Genomic DNA, 17,143 nt, shown 5'->3' with positions numbered 1-17,143 from the left:
AGTCAAAAACCCCAGGTGGCTCCAATTGTAGAAGGGCACCTACTATTTGTGAATTTTTCCTCTAAGAGCTTAACAGGTTGTCATCAGGAACAATGGAGGAAAATCCACTTATATTTATACCATAGGGAGTAGAAAAGGAAACATTTTGAAATACACCAGAGCTTATGTTTTCCTTAACAAGATCTGCTCTCAAAAAAAAAAAAAAAAAAAAACTAACCAGAGTCTAACCCCTTTGGGATTATCTGAGCCTAACTGAGCTGGGTGAAAGGAAATAAAAAACTCTAGCTGGCTACTCCACCAGGACAAAGGGAAATAGCAGTCTCACTCCAGTCCACTCTAGCCATCTTGTTCTACCTAAGGGCAAGTAAGAGTGGGGGCTACTGAGATGCACCTGTAAAGTTCATAGTTCAAAGGCACAGATTCACAAAAAGACTGAGACATAATCAAAACACCATAAAATGATTCCTATCCCTGCATAACTTACCATCACATTATCAAAGGCCTATTCACAACAGTTTCTTTAACCTAATATATCATATGTGGCTATAAAGAAAAAATTACAAGCATACTATAGACAAAAAATACAGTCCGAAAAGACTGTAAGAAGAATCAGAAACAGACTCAGATATGGCAGAGGTGATGGAATTATCAGATTAAGAATTAAAAAATAATAGGCCAATGATCTAAACAGAGACTTCACCAAAGAAGATATTCAAATAACAAGGAAGTATATGAAAAGATGCTCTACCTCATGTGGTGCATGATTAAAGCAATGCAAATTAAAACAACAATGAAATAACACTACAGTACCAATGCTGTAAAGCAACAAAATGTAGAGCAACAAGGATTTTATTCATTGCTGGTGGGACCGCAACATAATATAGACACTTTATAAGACCGTATTGGAGGTTTCCTGAAAAACTAAACATAATCTTATTATAGTATCCAGAAACCTCACTCCTTAGTATTTTCCCAAAGGAGCTGAAAAACCTTTGTCCACACAAAACCTGCCTATAGATGTTTACAGCAGCTTTATTCATTATTACCAAAACTTGGAAGAAACCAAGTTGCCCTAAACAAACTGTGGTACATGGACTATTCAGTGCTAAAAAGAAATGAATTATCAAGCTACAAAAAACTAGGCATGGAGGACATAATGCCTATCACTAAGTAAAAGATACCAATCTGAAAAGGCTACCTACTGTATGACTCCACCCATATGACCTCTGGAAATGGCAAAACTATGGAAAGGGTGAGAATCAGTATTTTCTAGGGGTTGGGAGGAGAGAAGGCTAAAGAGGCAGAATACAAAGAATTTAAAAAAAAAATTTTTATATGTTGATGAACCCTTATTTTATTCATTTATTTACATGCGGTACTGAGCATCGAACCCAGTGCCTCACACATGCTAGACAAGCACTCTGCCACTGAGCCACAACCCCAGCCCCAGAATACAAAGAATTTTTAGGACAATAAAAATAATATGTATGATACTATAATGGTGGCTACAGTCATTATAAATTTGTGCAACCCCATAGAATGTATAACACCAAGGGTGGACCTTACTGTAAACTACAGAGTTTGAGGTGACAATGATGTGTCAATGTAGATTTATCAGTTATAACAAATGTACCACTCTGATGGGTGATGTAGATAATGAGGGAGCTAAGCATGTTTTGTGGGTATATGGGAAATTCTCATACTTTCCATTGTTTTACTATGTATCTAAAATTGTTCTAAATATTAAAGTCTAGTTTTAAAAGGCTACAAACATAAGAAAATGAATCTAGGGGCTGGGGTTGTGGTTCAGTGGTAGAGAGCTTGCCTGGCATGTGAGAAGCACTGGGTTTGATCTTCAGCACCATATAAAAATAAATAAATAAAATAAAGGTACTGTGTCCATCTACAACCAAAAAAGAATATTAAAAAAAGTAAGTATATCTATTTTTATAATCTTGCAATGGGGAAGGTCCAAGTAAGGTCTTTCTAAAACCTAAAAGTCACAAAGAAAAAGTGTGACATATTTGATTATATAAAAATTAAAATTTCTGCTAGGAAAAAAAAATCATTATAAACCAATAGACAAATGACTAAGAGGGAATTATGCCACATATAGGACCAAAGGCTAACCTCCTTAATATACTAAAAGGTGCTATATATCATTAATGAAAATATAAACCATTGTATGAAAAATCATAGATAAGGAGTTCATTTTTTAAAGTGGCTTATGAAGATAGGATAAATACATTCACACTTAAAGAAATGAAAATTAAAACAATCAGATAACCCATATGTCACTATTAGAATAGAATGAAAAAAATTAAAAACTCTGAAAACTGTGGCTGTATAAGAATACAGTCATTCAAATATTTTCAGGGAAGCATAAATTGTGAAATTTCCTTGACAATTTAAATAATTATTAAAATTTAAAATACACATACATTTCCATTTCTAGAAATTTATCCTTGAGACATATTGATATATTATCTCTGCAAAATACCTAAGCATTTTGTTACCACATCATTGCCACTACTAGAAAAAGACCATAAACTTAAATATCCATCAAGAAGAACTAATTAAATTCCTACTATCTAGTTATTTTTTTAAAAATGAAGTAGATCTATAATGATCTGGAAAGAACTCCTACATACTGTCAAGTGGCAAAGAGAAAGTATTTAACAGTGTATATGTATGCTTCCATTTTCAAAAGGGGGTGGATTATATATTAGACTGAATGAAACAAATTTATCTTTTTGAGGGTAAAAACTGCCAAATATTAGCAACTACCTGATTCTGCATATACATGTGGTGATGTTTGTATAGATTTAGACTATTTCAGGAAAGATAAACAGATGTTAGTAACAGTGGTACCCTCTGTGGAGGAAAAGGCACACTCATACATTGTTCTAGGAAGAAAACCAAGTTTGAAATGAAAAGGAGCTACTTTTCTTTTTTACAGGTGCATTGTATTTGTACATAATGGTGAATCTGTTGTTACAATATAATTTGATCAATATCTTTCCCCAGAGCTTTCCCCTTTCCTCCCCTCCTCTCACCCGCTGGCCTACCTTCCTCTACTCTGCGGGTCTCCCTTTGCTTTTCATGAGATCACCCCTTATCTTTCTTTTCCTTTTTTCTCTCTAGCTTCTATATATGAGAGAAAACATGACCCTTGATCTTCTGACTTTGGCTTATTTTGCTTAGCATAATCGTTTCAAATTCCATCCATCTTCCTGCAAATAAATAATTTTTTGTGATTGAATAAAAATCCATTGTGTATCTATACCACATTTTCTGTATCCATTCAGCTGTTGATGGAACCTGGGCTAGTTCCATAGTTTGGCTATTGTGAATTGTGCTGCTATAAAAACATGGGTATGACTGTATCCCTATGATGACTTTAATTCTTTGGGATAAATATTGTGGCTGGGTCGTATGGTGCTTCCATGCCTCGTCTTTTGAGGAACCTCCATACTGATTTCCATAGTGAATGTACTAATTTACAATCCCACCAACAGTGTAAGTGTTCCTTTTTCTCCACATCCTTTCCAGCATTTATTATTGTTTGAATTCCTGAGGACTGACATTCTGACTGGTGTGAATGGCCATTTTATTTCTTCTTTTATGAAGTTTCTGTTTAATTTATTTGCCCATTTATTAATTAGGTGGTTTTTTTGGTGCAAACCTTTTTGAGTTCTTTATATATTCTAGGTATTAATTCTCTGTCGGAAATGTAGCTAACAAAGATTTTCCTCCATTCTGTAGGTTCTTTTTTCACATTACTCCTTCCTTTGCTGTGCAGGCACTTTTTAATTTAATACCATTTCATTTATTAACTCTTGGCATTATGTCCCAAGCTTTAGGGGTCCTAATGAAAAAAATCATTACCTGTCCTTTATGCTGGAGTGTTGACCTTTGCTTTCCTCTATAAGTTGCATAGTTTCTGGTCTAATTGCAAGGTCTTTGATGCATTTTAGTTAATTTTTGTATATCTTTCTTCTGATGTACAATCAACAAATATATGAAAAAATGTCATCATCTCTAGCAATTAGAGAAATGCAAATTAAAACTACTCTAAGATTTCATCTCACTCCTGTCAGAATGGCAGCTATTATGAAGACAAACAAAAATAAGTGCTGGCGAGGATGCGGGGGAAGAGGCACACTTATACATTGCTGGTGGAATTGGTGCAGCCAATATGGAAAGCAGTATGGAGATTCTTTGGAAAACTGGGAATGGAACCACCATTTGACCCAGCTATCCCTCTCCTTGGTCTATACGAAAAAACAGCATACTACAGGGACACAGCCACATCAATGTTTATAGTAGGACAATTCAAAATAGCTGAACTGTGGAACCAACCTAGATGCCCTTCAATAGATAAATGGATAAAAAAAAATGTGGCATATATATATACAATGGAATATTACTTGGCAATAAAAGAGAATAAAATCATGGCATTTGCAGGTGAATGGATGCAGTTAGAGAAGATAATGCTAAGTGAAGTTAGCCAATCCCCCCCCAAAAATGCCAAATGTTTTCTCTGATATAAGTAGACTGATTCATAGTGGGGTAGGGAAGGGGAGCATGGGAGAAATAGACGAACTCTAGATAGGGCAGAGGGGTGGGAGGGAAGGGAGGAGGCAGGGGGTTAGAAAAGGTGGTGGAATGTGATGGACATCATTATCTAAAGTACATGTATGAAGACATGAATTGTTGTGAATATACTTTATATACAACCAGAGATATGAAAAATTGTGCTGTATATGTAATATGAATTGTAATACAATCTGCTGTTTATATATATATATATATACATATATATTTAATTTGTAAAATGAAAAGACAAAAATTATTTCATTCTAATGATTTTGGAGACTAGAACAGTCAAATATAAATCTGTCTTTTGAAAATTAAGTAAAAATCTGAAAAATGCCTTTTAAAGACCTCTAAGATAACTTAGCAATTCCATCCAGCTTTATACAATCACATAATATGCCAACAGCTAACATCCTCTGAGCTTTAACTATGTGCCATATACTATTATACAAATGCCTTAGAAGTATCAATTCATTTAATCCTTACAAAAACCCTAGAATAATATCACATTCTAAAGAAGCAGAAATGAGGCAAGTCAAATAACTTGTTCAGGATTACATGGCAAGTATACAGCAAAATTCAAATCTAAAAAAGTTTGGTCTAAAGACCCACTGTTAACCATCAAATGATACTCCTTAATGGTATTCTTGAAATAGAATATTTACTACCAGTAAAATAATTCTCTAAAAATAAAGACTACCAAATTTAAATATTTAGTGGAATGAAGAAAAAAAATCACACTATGCTTCTTTAATATACCAATGTTCATTACAGAAAAGCATTGCAGGAAAAATTTTTATTAAAAACTGTACATGTAATACATGCTGTTTACCTGGCAAAAACTTCAAAGTTTGCAGCATCTGTCTTTCCTGAGAGAAATCCACCATTAAGTGAGTCATGCTGTCACTGACCTTTGGTTTCAAAGAAAGGCGAAAGGCTGAAGCCATTGTGACTCTATGGTAAACACAAATATACTTTTTAAAACAGAAGAACAAGAAGTATCAAATCATTTAATGTATAAAATGAAAAGACAAAAATTATTTCATTCTAATGATTTCAGAGACTAGAACAGTCAAATATAAATCTGTCTTTTGAAAATTAAGTAAAAATCTGAAAAATGCCTTTTAAAGACCTCTAAGATAACTTAGCAATTCCATCCAGTTTTATACAACCGTATAATGTGCCAATATCAATAAAAGAAATATCCCATATAAATAATCCTTACCAGACCCAACCTTCATCTGAACCTCTGTACACTCAATCATACTGACCTCCTGATGCCACCCCCACTCCTTTTCACATGCCAAATAGTGAAGTGTATATACAACCTGATTCAAACATTCTCCCCTGTAGTAATAGCTACATCGTGTGCCCTACAACAAGAATTGAAGCAGATGGATATAATATTGTATAGTATAGTAGTACCTGTTAAAGACATGCCATGGATGAGAAAGGAAAAAGGTGAAATCATGACCAGTGAATATCATACCAGCAGAGGTCACTGATCTGTCAGCATTAGCTACATACATGGAAGGATATTAAGAGAAACAGCCCCATGGAACTACATGCCATGGAAATAATAGGACTTCAACAAACACTTACTAGATGAATGTGAAGTTAAAAAAAAGAATGAAGCCAAGCTAGATCTTAATTTGTCAATAGTGTAAGGAAACTATTTTCAATTAAAACTAGAGATCAAAAAAAACCCTTTTACTATCATTATATTTCAAATTAACAGTAAATTTCCACAGGTGTTACAAAGTCCTTTATAATCTTTGATCAAAGAATGGTACACAGAAGCACTATTCATGAATGCATTCTCCTAGTACCTAATTTGGGAGAGAAAGTAAATAGAGATGGAAGAACAAAGGGAACCAGGCCACGCCTAGTCAATCAGATCTATCAAATCTAACCAAGACAGAGATGTATTCACTTATTTGGAAATGAAAAATGTCAAAATGTTGCTGTTTTCAGTTATTTACAACTAAAAAAGTAATCACTACACAACAATGAATAAACAGTTGATTTATTTACCAAAAAGAAAGTACTACATTAAAATCAATTTATACGGAAGAGAACTCAAAATGACTGCTTACTGTATTGACAAATATAATGCTAGTATTCCACACTTATTACATTAAGCTGTTTATTCTCAAATAATAAATTTCAAATTATATCAAGAAGTTAGGAATAAACGCTTAGTCTTGTATGTTGTTCTTTATAGTCTCAAGTATCCTTTGAAGACATCAGTAAGAGTTACATTAAAATAGGTTCTTACTAAACACTCTCTAAATCAGTGAATGGGTTTGAACTTACTTGGTTTCTTCTAAGCCTGATAAACAACATGACTCTTTAACGAGAAATGCTGAGGGAAATTATCAGAAAGTATTTTAGAAAATTTAAAATATGAAACCTGAAAAATCTATAAAACTTGATTTAATCACTATAAGTACAAACAAAAAGAATGTCTACCAAAAGTGGATTAGAAAGGTTTAGCAAAGCCTAAAATAAAACTGGTTCCTAGTCAATGAAAACTTAAAAGTTCAAATGAATCAATTCAAATATGCAACCATGCTACACTCTTTCAATATCTTTTATTTTTAAACTGAATATATTTAAACAAATGTGCCTCAAAGCCCAAATTACAAATCTCAAATTTCTAAATCATCTCTAGAGATTCATGTGGTTAAGCATGTTTCACCTTGACTTGCTTATGAGTTTACTTCTAATAGTATCAGCTGAACTCAAGGATGGCTTCCTTCTTTTTGCAAAGATAAAGCAACTATATAAAACACATGAACACATTTAATTTTCTCAGACAACCTAATTTGCCTCTCCTCTTCATGATCCTTCTCTTCCAAGAACCAATAATTCTCTCCTTTTCTCCTCTTTTTTTTTTTTTTTTTTTTTTTTTGTGGGGGGTATACTGGGAATTGAACTCAGAGGCACTTTACCAATAAAGCTACATTCCTCATCTCTTTTTAATTTTTTTTTTTTTTTTTTTTTGAGACAGGGTCTCGCTAAGTTGTGTGGAGCCTCACTAAATTGCTGAGGCTGGCCTTAAAATTATGATTCCCCCTTTCTCAGTGTGCCATCACACCCAGCAATAACTCACTCACTCACTCTCTCTCTCAACTAATCATCTTCCCAAATTACCAAGTTCCCTAAGTTATACACCAGTGATTTTAAATTTTTGGAAATATGCCATGTATTATTTCTCAGTCTTCAGTTTTCCTTCTCACTCCTGCCATTCTTTTACCTTAAATCATAGCAAATGATACTGAAGTTTCAATATACTTTTAGTTCATTTTAAAAATTTTTAGTGGAATTTATTGTTACATCTTTGTACATGCACATAATACAACAATATAATTTGGTCATTTTTAAAAATATGATTCCTTGCTCAGATTTTAAACTCTTCCTTAAAATTCATCTTTACATAAGAGAATAATCCCTTCTTAGCTTGATGAAACAATATTTCATTATGACTATATTTTAAAACTATTTTCATACTACAAAAGGTAATGATGGAATTCTAGAAACTCGTTTTCTGAGAGATCAGAAACTATATTAGGGAAATCTGGGTTTTATGAAGCTAAAATCGTGTTTAAATAATTAAGCTAAGACCCAGAAATACTCCTCAGGCAGGAAGCAAATACTTTGAAAGTAGCCAAAAAATAAAAAAATATATATATAAACTTTGAGCAAAACAAATTAAAAAGTGAAATTTTCCCTAACAGAAATAAGGAATCCTGGCCTGCTGGCTGAGAAGAGGAAGTAAAGTCAAGCTTCAGTGAAGAATACAGTCATGAAAGGTGCTCATAAAATAAAATTATGCCAAATCTGGACAAAGAGAAAGAGATCAGGAATAAGGACAGAATTCTGGGAAGCAAAACCATACAGAATCTTGAAATGAAGATTTTGCAAGGTCTCTCACAAGGTCTTTGGACAGCCCAAAGTCTGATTAGGAAGTGACTTCTAATACAAAAAATAAGGAACCAGAGGAGAATGTAACAGAATAGTAGCTAAACAGGAAAAATAATCTAGGCAGAATGGAATTTGGATTGCTCATAGCAAATTCCAGCAGACACAACTCAAATCTACTTCATTAATAAACTATTGTATTAGTCATTACTCATATTGCTAATGTTTCACCTTTGACCTCTCATAATCACATCAGGAATGGTGGCATGTGCCTATAATCTCAACTACTTGGAAGCTCAGATAAGAGGGCTGCTTGAGCCCAGGAGTTTGGGTCCAGCTGGCCAACACAATGAGGCCTTGTCTCTTAAAAAAAACAATGAAAAAATAAAATAAAATAAAAACTTCTCATAATCTTTTTTCTATATCCAGGATGTATAAGAACAACCTATACCTTTAACTACTACCTGATGTAAAATATAAAAGATAAAAAATTAATATTTGTGCTAAAAATGCTTTTACTACTGTGTAAATCTTGCCTTCTAGTCAAATTAAAAAATAAGAGAAACCAGAATTGAAAATTCCTGCAAAAATTAACAATGGCTACACTGGTTTTTTTCATACAATCCAAAAGGAGTATTTTCATGAATTATCTGATGAACAACAATTTAATATAAGATTCAGAATAATGTTTGAAGAGCTTTGCCTTTCAGAAATTCTTATGATCCTCAGATGAAGAACCTTAAGTTATGTTCTCTCTACAGACAATGCTCAATGACTGGTCAAGCAGACCAAATCCATTCCTGCTGTGTGAACACAATCCAAATGTAGCCAGCAGCAATTTAAGCATTCTGATATATTCATTTTGCAACTGCTAAGTTCTCTTTTTTATTATTACCTCTACCAATGAGAAAAACATTCTAAGCTAACGTCTTTAATAATTTTCTCTTCCCACAGAACATAAACTAGATAGTGATGGCATTAGAAACAGAAAGAGATGGCACCAGGAACAGGATAGAATGAGAATACAAAGGTGTTAAAGAGTGAAGTATAAGAACTTTAGCTATTGAGGACTTATTTTAAAATACTGTGACTTCTCTGAAAATAAGATCTGCTTATATTTAAATCTAAAAACAATGAAAATGCATTCCAGGAATACTTATTTTTAAATTATTCAAAATAGTACCCTCTCCACTAATACAACTAGTTAAGAACTTTTCTAAAACTAACTATATTATTATACCAGAAATGAAATTCTTTTGGAAGCACATAATTGTCCATAACTATGTTCTTGAAACACATTTTTTTTAAAAAAATCTTACTGATTACCCCAAGAGGATATAGAGATATCTTTATTTTGTAAAAATACTTGGCCATTGGGCATTTTTATTTAAACCAAAATTCTAATAAAAAACTATTTCTGAATTTCATTTCTGACTTCAATATTGATACTTAAATAAAATATAGTTTTTATACCATACCTATCCTTGATCTGTCTGGCAGCCTTGAAGCAAATCAGGGAGAAGAGAAAGAAGGTAGTTAGTGCTTTTCATGCGAGTTTCAATGGCAGTGACATGCAAGAAAAGTTAGGATATAAACCCTGCAATAGATTAGTTGTTCATATTCACCAAAACATAAATTACAGAAAATCTGTACCGTTCACATAAGTTTTCATGATGTGATGTTAGAACTTAATAGAAAAACCAGACCCCATATAAATCCCTTAAAAGGAGAAAAACACTCCAAACTAATTCTAAATGACTTTAAATGTTTTTTCTTACCTTAAGGTCATTAAAACACACCTCCATTTCATTCAGTCTGACATTTTTCAACTAGAATAAATCTCTTTATGGGACACACACTTCTGTGCATCCTAGTGATTTTTCTTGTACATGTCAAATCTGTTCTTTAATTTTTCTTTAGAGATGTTTGAGTAGATAAGAACTTTGCATTCTAGAGTTTGCCTGCTAATGTACAAAACTAGGCTGCAGCTTACGAGTCTTTTACCCCAAAGAATTAGGTTGTAGTGCCAGAAATTCAGATGAGGAGGGACCAGAGAAGTACTTCTAGAAATGGGGTCTTTCTTTCCCTCAGGTGATTTCACAGAAGCTGCAAACCTTAACCTATTATACATATGTCTTATTTTTTTTTAGGTACAAGTTTAAGAAGGGGACAGAGTTATAACTTGGTGTTGGTCCAATCATGGAAAAACAATGAAAATGCAAAAACTATTGGCCTTTTACATTTGTATACAATATAATATAGCCAAAAGTTTTCTCTCACACTATTAAGCACAGTTAATAATATATCAAAGGTAGAACATGGCCATTTTGCTGAAAACTCTATCCCTAGTGCCTAGCATAATGCCTGGTATGCAGTAATAGTATTATTTAATTAAATTTAATGTTAATTAGATGTATATAGCTATGCTTCTTTGGCCTTTCTCCTTCAATTCTAACACTGATTCTACTTTTGGTCACTTTTATAACCACCCTAAAATATTTTAGTCTGAATATCACTGAGATTTCAGAGATAATTATGTTACACAGTTCCAGCATTACCATTATCCAACTCTGTAACCTTGTATACTAATCATTTTATTTCTTTACTAAGGGATTTTGATCCTTAATGATTCTAAAAGTTCTTTCCAAGGTCTTTATTCTACAGCAAACAGTCCAATTCTGTGGAAGGCATCTATATGTGTTTTAAGACATGAAACTAGTTTGGTACCAGGGATAAGAAATGTAAAGAAAGTTAATTATACTGATTTTTAAAAATTACTGTCATAGCTAGAATTACAAAACAAAGATCTTAAATACAAGGGAGGGAAAGAGGGGACTCCTCTGTACCTGATATTTCTTTACACATGGAGGAAATGCCATTAGCATTACTCCTTTAACCTTTCTAGTCCCTCATTTCTTCTTGGTAAGTAATATGACTTATTTGATTATGAGTTTGAAAGGACAAAATAGAAATGAGAAGTTCAGTATCTTCCACTTTTTCTGGCAGTTTGTTTGCCCACAGAGAATACATGTTGTGTTCCTTCCCTCTCTGCTTTCAGTTTCACTGAAAGAGGACTCCCACCCACAGTAAACTGAGGTAGCCACTGTTGAACAAATGTGGGAGGGCTAGTCTGTCTAATTCTGGGATTCAATACTAAGAAACTTGCCCAATGGTATAACTCATATTATACAATATTATATTATCAGCATTTGGCCTTTTATCAGTTTTATTGTTTTACCTTAACTCTTAATTGGTTGTGAACTTTGTTGGAGGAATGCTACTTATCGATCTCCCTTATATAACCCAATGATATGAAGATCATTACTATTTTTTAAACTGACCAAGATGATTCTTTTTTATGTCTAGTGTTGCTTAATTTAGTGAATCATTTTTCGTGTTTGTGTGTATGTGCACATATGCATGCATGCAAAGTTTTTATGGTATTATTTCATATATCACATTGTGAAAAAACAGTAAAGGAATAGTTGAAAAGTCAGATAATCTAGGAAAAAGGGTTTTCTCATATATTTATATGTTGATAAAATTGAAAATTCTGTGACTCCTCTTCCAAAGGTCAAATTTTATTGTATGTATACTGTATGAAGGCAGAATTTAAGAAATTATAGCTCAGCTGGTACAGTGCTTGTCCTGCATGCACAAGGCCCTGGGTTCAATCCCCAGCACCATAAAAAAAGAAATTATCTTGTACAATAAGAAAGAAAAGTTTCAAAATCTAAAGATATTTCTCTAAAAGTGTCCAATTTTAAGAAATGTCTTAAAATGGAAAATAAATTTTTTCTAGAATTTCTTCTCCCAAAGCAGAAAGCTAACCAAAAGATACATATTACTACACAGCTTGATTCCTCTATTTCAATTTCAAGAATGATAAATTTTATTAATTAAGAATTAAGCATCTGGTACTTAATTAAGAATTAAGTACCAACTGATCCCAGGATTTACCATAGCTCTGCTGCTTGCATATTTATTTTTTATCTGCATAACTCCATTTAACGAGTTATGAAGAAGTCTCAGTAAATGCTTAAACTTATTTTAGGTTATGGAATTGTATATCACTGGAAAGCTTCTAAGAAGCATTAGTCATTAGTTACATCACTACTCAACATCACTATTTAGGTCTCTGAAACAACTCATTACTTCTACATTTATTCGTAATATTATCATTTTTGTCTTGTTATACAAAGGGGAAAAAAAGAGGTAGTTTCAAAATACTATTTTCCTTTAGATAAAAATCATCATCCTTCTAATGACTCCATACATCAAAAGTTTTATATTTTTTACACATATATTTATCTGTTCACAAAAGAACTTTTAAAAATCACAATTGTTTAAAGTATTTGTCACTCACTAGTATGGCAATTTGTAAATCAATGGATGTGTAACTGATGTGATTCTGCAATTTGTGTATGGGGTGAAGGTGGGAGTTCATAACCCACTTGAATCAAAGTGTGGAATATGATATGTCAAGAAATTTGTAATGTTTTGAACAACCCACAATAAAAAATTAAAAAAAAAAAAAAGTATTTGTCACAAAATCACAGTAAATAACTTGAAACAAACTTTGAAACTGAGGAATTCATATAAAGGTGAAAACTATAGATTGAGCTATACATAATAAATATTTGTTTTTAAATTGCCTTCAAAATGAAAGAATGTTGTTGAAGGTCCTCTCCTCTCCCAGCATTCCTGACTTCAACCAACATGAGTAGCTTCCGCCAATAATTTTCCCTTGAAAGTGCTGCGTGAGTTCTTTTCTTGTTTTCTCCTCCCAGTGGCCAGAGCCTGACACTTGCTGAACAATATTCCAGTAGTGAGTTATTTTGAGTTAGAAGAGAGAAATATATTAAACCCACTTTAATGTATTTATCTGTGGTAAAATGCAGAAGGCACTGCTCCCCTTTTACCCTACTCTGCACTTTTTATTCTACTGTGGGCACTCATGGGTAGGAAACAATTCGCTCACTTCTAGTCTGACAACTGCATTGTAATGAGGTGGCAAATTAATTATATTGACTTGGAAACTGTTCTGCTGACCCAACTCTTTTCATAGGGAGAATTCAAGGTCTACATTCAGGGTTAGAATAAGAATATCATCTGAAGAAAAGGATCCAAGCAGTGTTCCACAGGCAAGTTATTAGCAGAAAGGTCAGACTTGGTAGAGCTTTGGCAACTTGTTCATCCAGCAATAAACCTAATAATTTGTATCCCATTTGCTGGTGATCGTTCTGCATATACTTACTATCAATCAAACTTCTAGTAGGTTTTTTTTTTTTAAGTAAAAATATGTTCAAAAATCCCATCCTATTTGTGCTATTTCTATTTGCTTACTTTGAGATTGTATGATGGTGGTGAACAGAGCAGCTTCATGCTGATGTAAGGCAACATGATAATGTAAATATTAGTAGTAAGATACTCTTAAAGATAAGAAGTATGATAGGACCCGTTGCCTGGATTTTTCCTTAATCATTTGTTTTTGTTCCCATGAACTATTCTTATTAATTTGATTTAAGCACTTAAATATTCACAAATAGTATGCCTTAAAAGAATTTCTTTTTCCAGATATAACAATATGCTATTGGTCTAATAATTAATCTTAAAAGTCCTCTCTTTATTTTGTCAACAACTATGTGTTTGAAGCAGGCCTACAGACCACTGCAGATGGATAAGGAAGTGATACTAAGAAAATAACTTCAAGCAGTTAAGAATTTTTCTTGAATAAACTCACATTTCTGGTTAGGAAAGACTGACAATTCATTTCTTCACCTCTCCAAATGGTTTAAGATACAAAGAAGTACTATAAAATGCTGGGAGAAGAGACCAAATTAGATAATGAAAAAACAAAGTGGCATATTAAGAAAATATTTTTAAACCACAATGTGATTTATCAGAACCTTTCCAATTTACAATTTTTGGGAAAAAAATTTAAAAATAGAAAGAACAAAGAAGAGAGAAAGAGAAATGTGCAGCATTTGAGAGGAAGAGGAGAGAACTATACTGAAAATGTCAACAAAAAGAGAAACTTGAAATAAATAAACATTTATCACAGTTTTTCCAAGTAATAGTCCTATTTAAACACAACTGAGTTCTTGTGTTCACATTTTTTAGTTTTCCTGTCTTCTTCACTCTAGGGCTAACTCCTGCTGTTAGGATTAAACTGGCCAGAAACAGTTACCCTACTCCACCAGAAGGGGAATCTGTTGACAAGTAGGAATTATTAAAAAAAAGAAAAAAAAAAACACCCTAAAAATTAGAAGAACCGTGTTCAAATTAATAGTCAACAGACTCTGAGTCATCATTGTGAACAGGGAATATAAATTCCTGTTCATGAACTCCATATAACAATGATTTTGATGACTCAAAATATTATTATTTTTTTTTTACTTTCTGCATGTTTCTTGGCTATGTTCCAGATATTTAAGTTTATCACGTGAATGCCCTGTATATAGGGGACATCTCATACTACACTAAAGTATTTTGAAGAAAAAGTTTCCTCATAATTCCTTTTCACAGCAAGTCCTACAAATGCAACGGTAAACTTTTTACAACTCACCTACAAATCTAAGAATTAATTAGTGTAGTAGTCTACTTTGATTTATGTTGTTAAAAGAATAAATTAATTTTTAAAGTTCATCTTTAAAAATGCAAAGATTTAGGGTAAAAATGTTATCAAGGAGTTTTTTTCTACCTCAAGTTCACAGGAAAGTCATAGAATGAAAACATTGACTAGATACAAATGGACTATAAAAAGTACCTTTCTAACATTAATAAAATTCACTGCCTAGTCCACAATTAGGAACATCAAACTTAAATCTAATCCTGATAAACTATACAGTAACATTTTGTTAATTATATAGTTTAATTTCCCCTAGTTCATACCTTGTCTTTGCTAATTCTACATCCTTGAGTTTTAAATTGATAAACTGAAAATCATTTTAAAATCACCCTATTTAAAATAAGTATAGGGGCTGGGGATGTGGCTCAAGCAGTAGCACGCTCAGCTGGCATGCATGTGGCCCGGGTTCGATCCTCAGCACCACATACAAACAAAGATGTTGTGTCCGCCAAAAACTAAAAAAAAAAAAAAAAAGTTAAAAAATTAAAAAAATAATAAAATAAGAATCCTTTAAATGAGAGACTCTAAGTTAAAACAGAAGCAAGCTAAGCTACCTGCTTTTACTCCTTTTATTTCTATCCAAACATACTCTTTAACAAGGACCTATTTTTTCATGTTTTAATAAAACATTCAATTAATTAGGCTAAATAACAGGACATTTGTCTCCAATAAGAAGTTTCACAGGGTTACAATGCTTATATGTATCAATTGATAATGTTTTCCCAATCAACTCTTAGAAAACTAGTTTTGAACCACATCAATGGTAATACCAATCTTCTTTCCTCGGTCATGAAAAGTCTAAAAGAAAGATATGACTCCATTCAAGTACATAAGTACCTTTAAATAATTACCAATAGAGATATAACTAAAAGGAAAGTAACTTGATTCATCTGAATTGAATAGTAAAGAAAAATTAAACTAAAATAGTTAACGTTTTCATGATCCCAAAGATACATACTAATAAGTGTCTCCTTTAAAACAAAGCAGCTTGAGAAGTTTGCATTTTAATTATCCAGAAATCCCAAGCTTCTTCAACATTAGAAATGACTGAACAACAAAATGAAAAAAAAGGGGAAAAAATAAAATAAATTAAAAAGAAATGAATAAACAAATCCAAAACTAAAGGAGTTAACTCCTTTATAAAGTGTATTAGAGTAAATTTTTTTCATAAGTGTTTTTTTTTGTACCTTTGAAAAATCTTCAGGCTCCTTTATATCTAAGGACCTTGTCGCAAATTCTAGCAATTCTTCAGAATTCTCCAGGGCATTATTACATTGACTAAGCTGATTCTAAGGGGGAAAAAAACCTAAATCATTAATATGAAGTTTCTTATTGCCACCAGAAATTTAAAATATACATTGTTATAATAAATTTATAAATGATTTTAATAGCAGTAATGAAAAAAAATTCAGAGAGCTGCTGAAGCAAGATAATCATGACCAGTCATATATTCAATAAGCTTATATTATTTTAATACTTTGTATTTCTTTCCATAATTTATGTAAAAAGCTTAGCTTTGTATGTATAAAGATAGAATTTAAAACAAAAAAGAAAAGAATTATAAACTACTGGGGCCAAATTTATTTGAAGATTCTTCTCTACTAATAAAAGTAGTCAGAAAACTATCTACAATTTAAATTAAAATAACAATCTACCTTAAGACAACATCCTCTGTAATGAAGACTAAATTTCTTAATGATAACTATTTAAGCTAAAGTTTGTGAAATGAGGTGCAGGTACATTCAAGTTGAGCATCACTTATCACACTATTCAAGAAATGCATACTACTGAAATATTAATTAAAATTTCCAAGACTGGATAGCACAAGAACTACAAGTCAAGTACCTAGAATTAAATAGGAATGAAGAGAAACAAAAGAGAGGAACTGTTATAGTGATATGCTCAGTATTCATGCTTACATATTAATTCCACCTAATACAATCTTATTTAGTTTTCTCTTTCACTTTCTCTTCTTCCCTTCTCAATTGT

General features: G+C 32.3%; 1 protein-coding gene and 1 long non-coding RNA gene across 6 annotated transcripts in view; one reads left to right on the top strand and one right to left on the bottom strand.

Annotated features, from left to right (window-relative positions):
* LOC124097130 (uncharacterized) overlaps positions 1-17,143 on the top strand; it is a 144,025-nt gene that overhangs the window by 32,984 nt on the left and 93,898 nt on the right. The window lies entirely within an intron of this gene.
* Fsd1l (fibronectin type III and SPRY domain containing 1 like) overlaps positions 1-17,143 on the bottom strand; it is a 68,671-nt gene that overhangs the window by 30,129 nt on the left and 21,399 nt on the right. For all 4 annotated transcript variants that reach the window (XM_046451662.1, XM_058581596.1, XM_046451663.1 and 1 more), the window contains exons 4-6: positions 16,342-16,443; positions 10,002-10,024; positions 5,432-5,553 (exon numbers count right to left, since the gene is read on the bottom strand). In XM_046451662.1, the coding sequence (XP_046307618.1) occupies positions 5,432-5,553; positions 10,002-10,024; positions 16,342-16,443 (247 nt within the window). The remainder of the gene's footprint in view (positions 1-5,431; positions 5,554-10,001; positions 10,025-16,341; positions 16,444-17,143) is intronic.

Source organism: Marmota monax, unplaced genomic scaffold (assembly GCF_021218885.2).
Source record: "Marmota monax isolate L192 unplaced genomic scaffold, Marmota_monax_Labrador192_F-V1.1 WCK01_AAM20220418_F8-fsc00020, whole genome shotgun sequence".
NCBI lineage: Eukaryota > Metazoa > Chordata > Mammalia > Rodentia > Sciuridae > Marmota > Marmota monax.
Note: the sequence above shows the minus strand (reverse complement) of the source record. Positions and strands in the feature narration are given on the sequence as shown.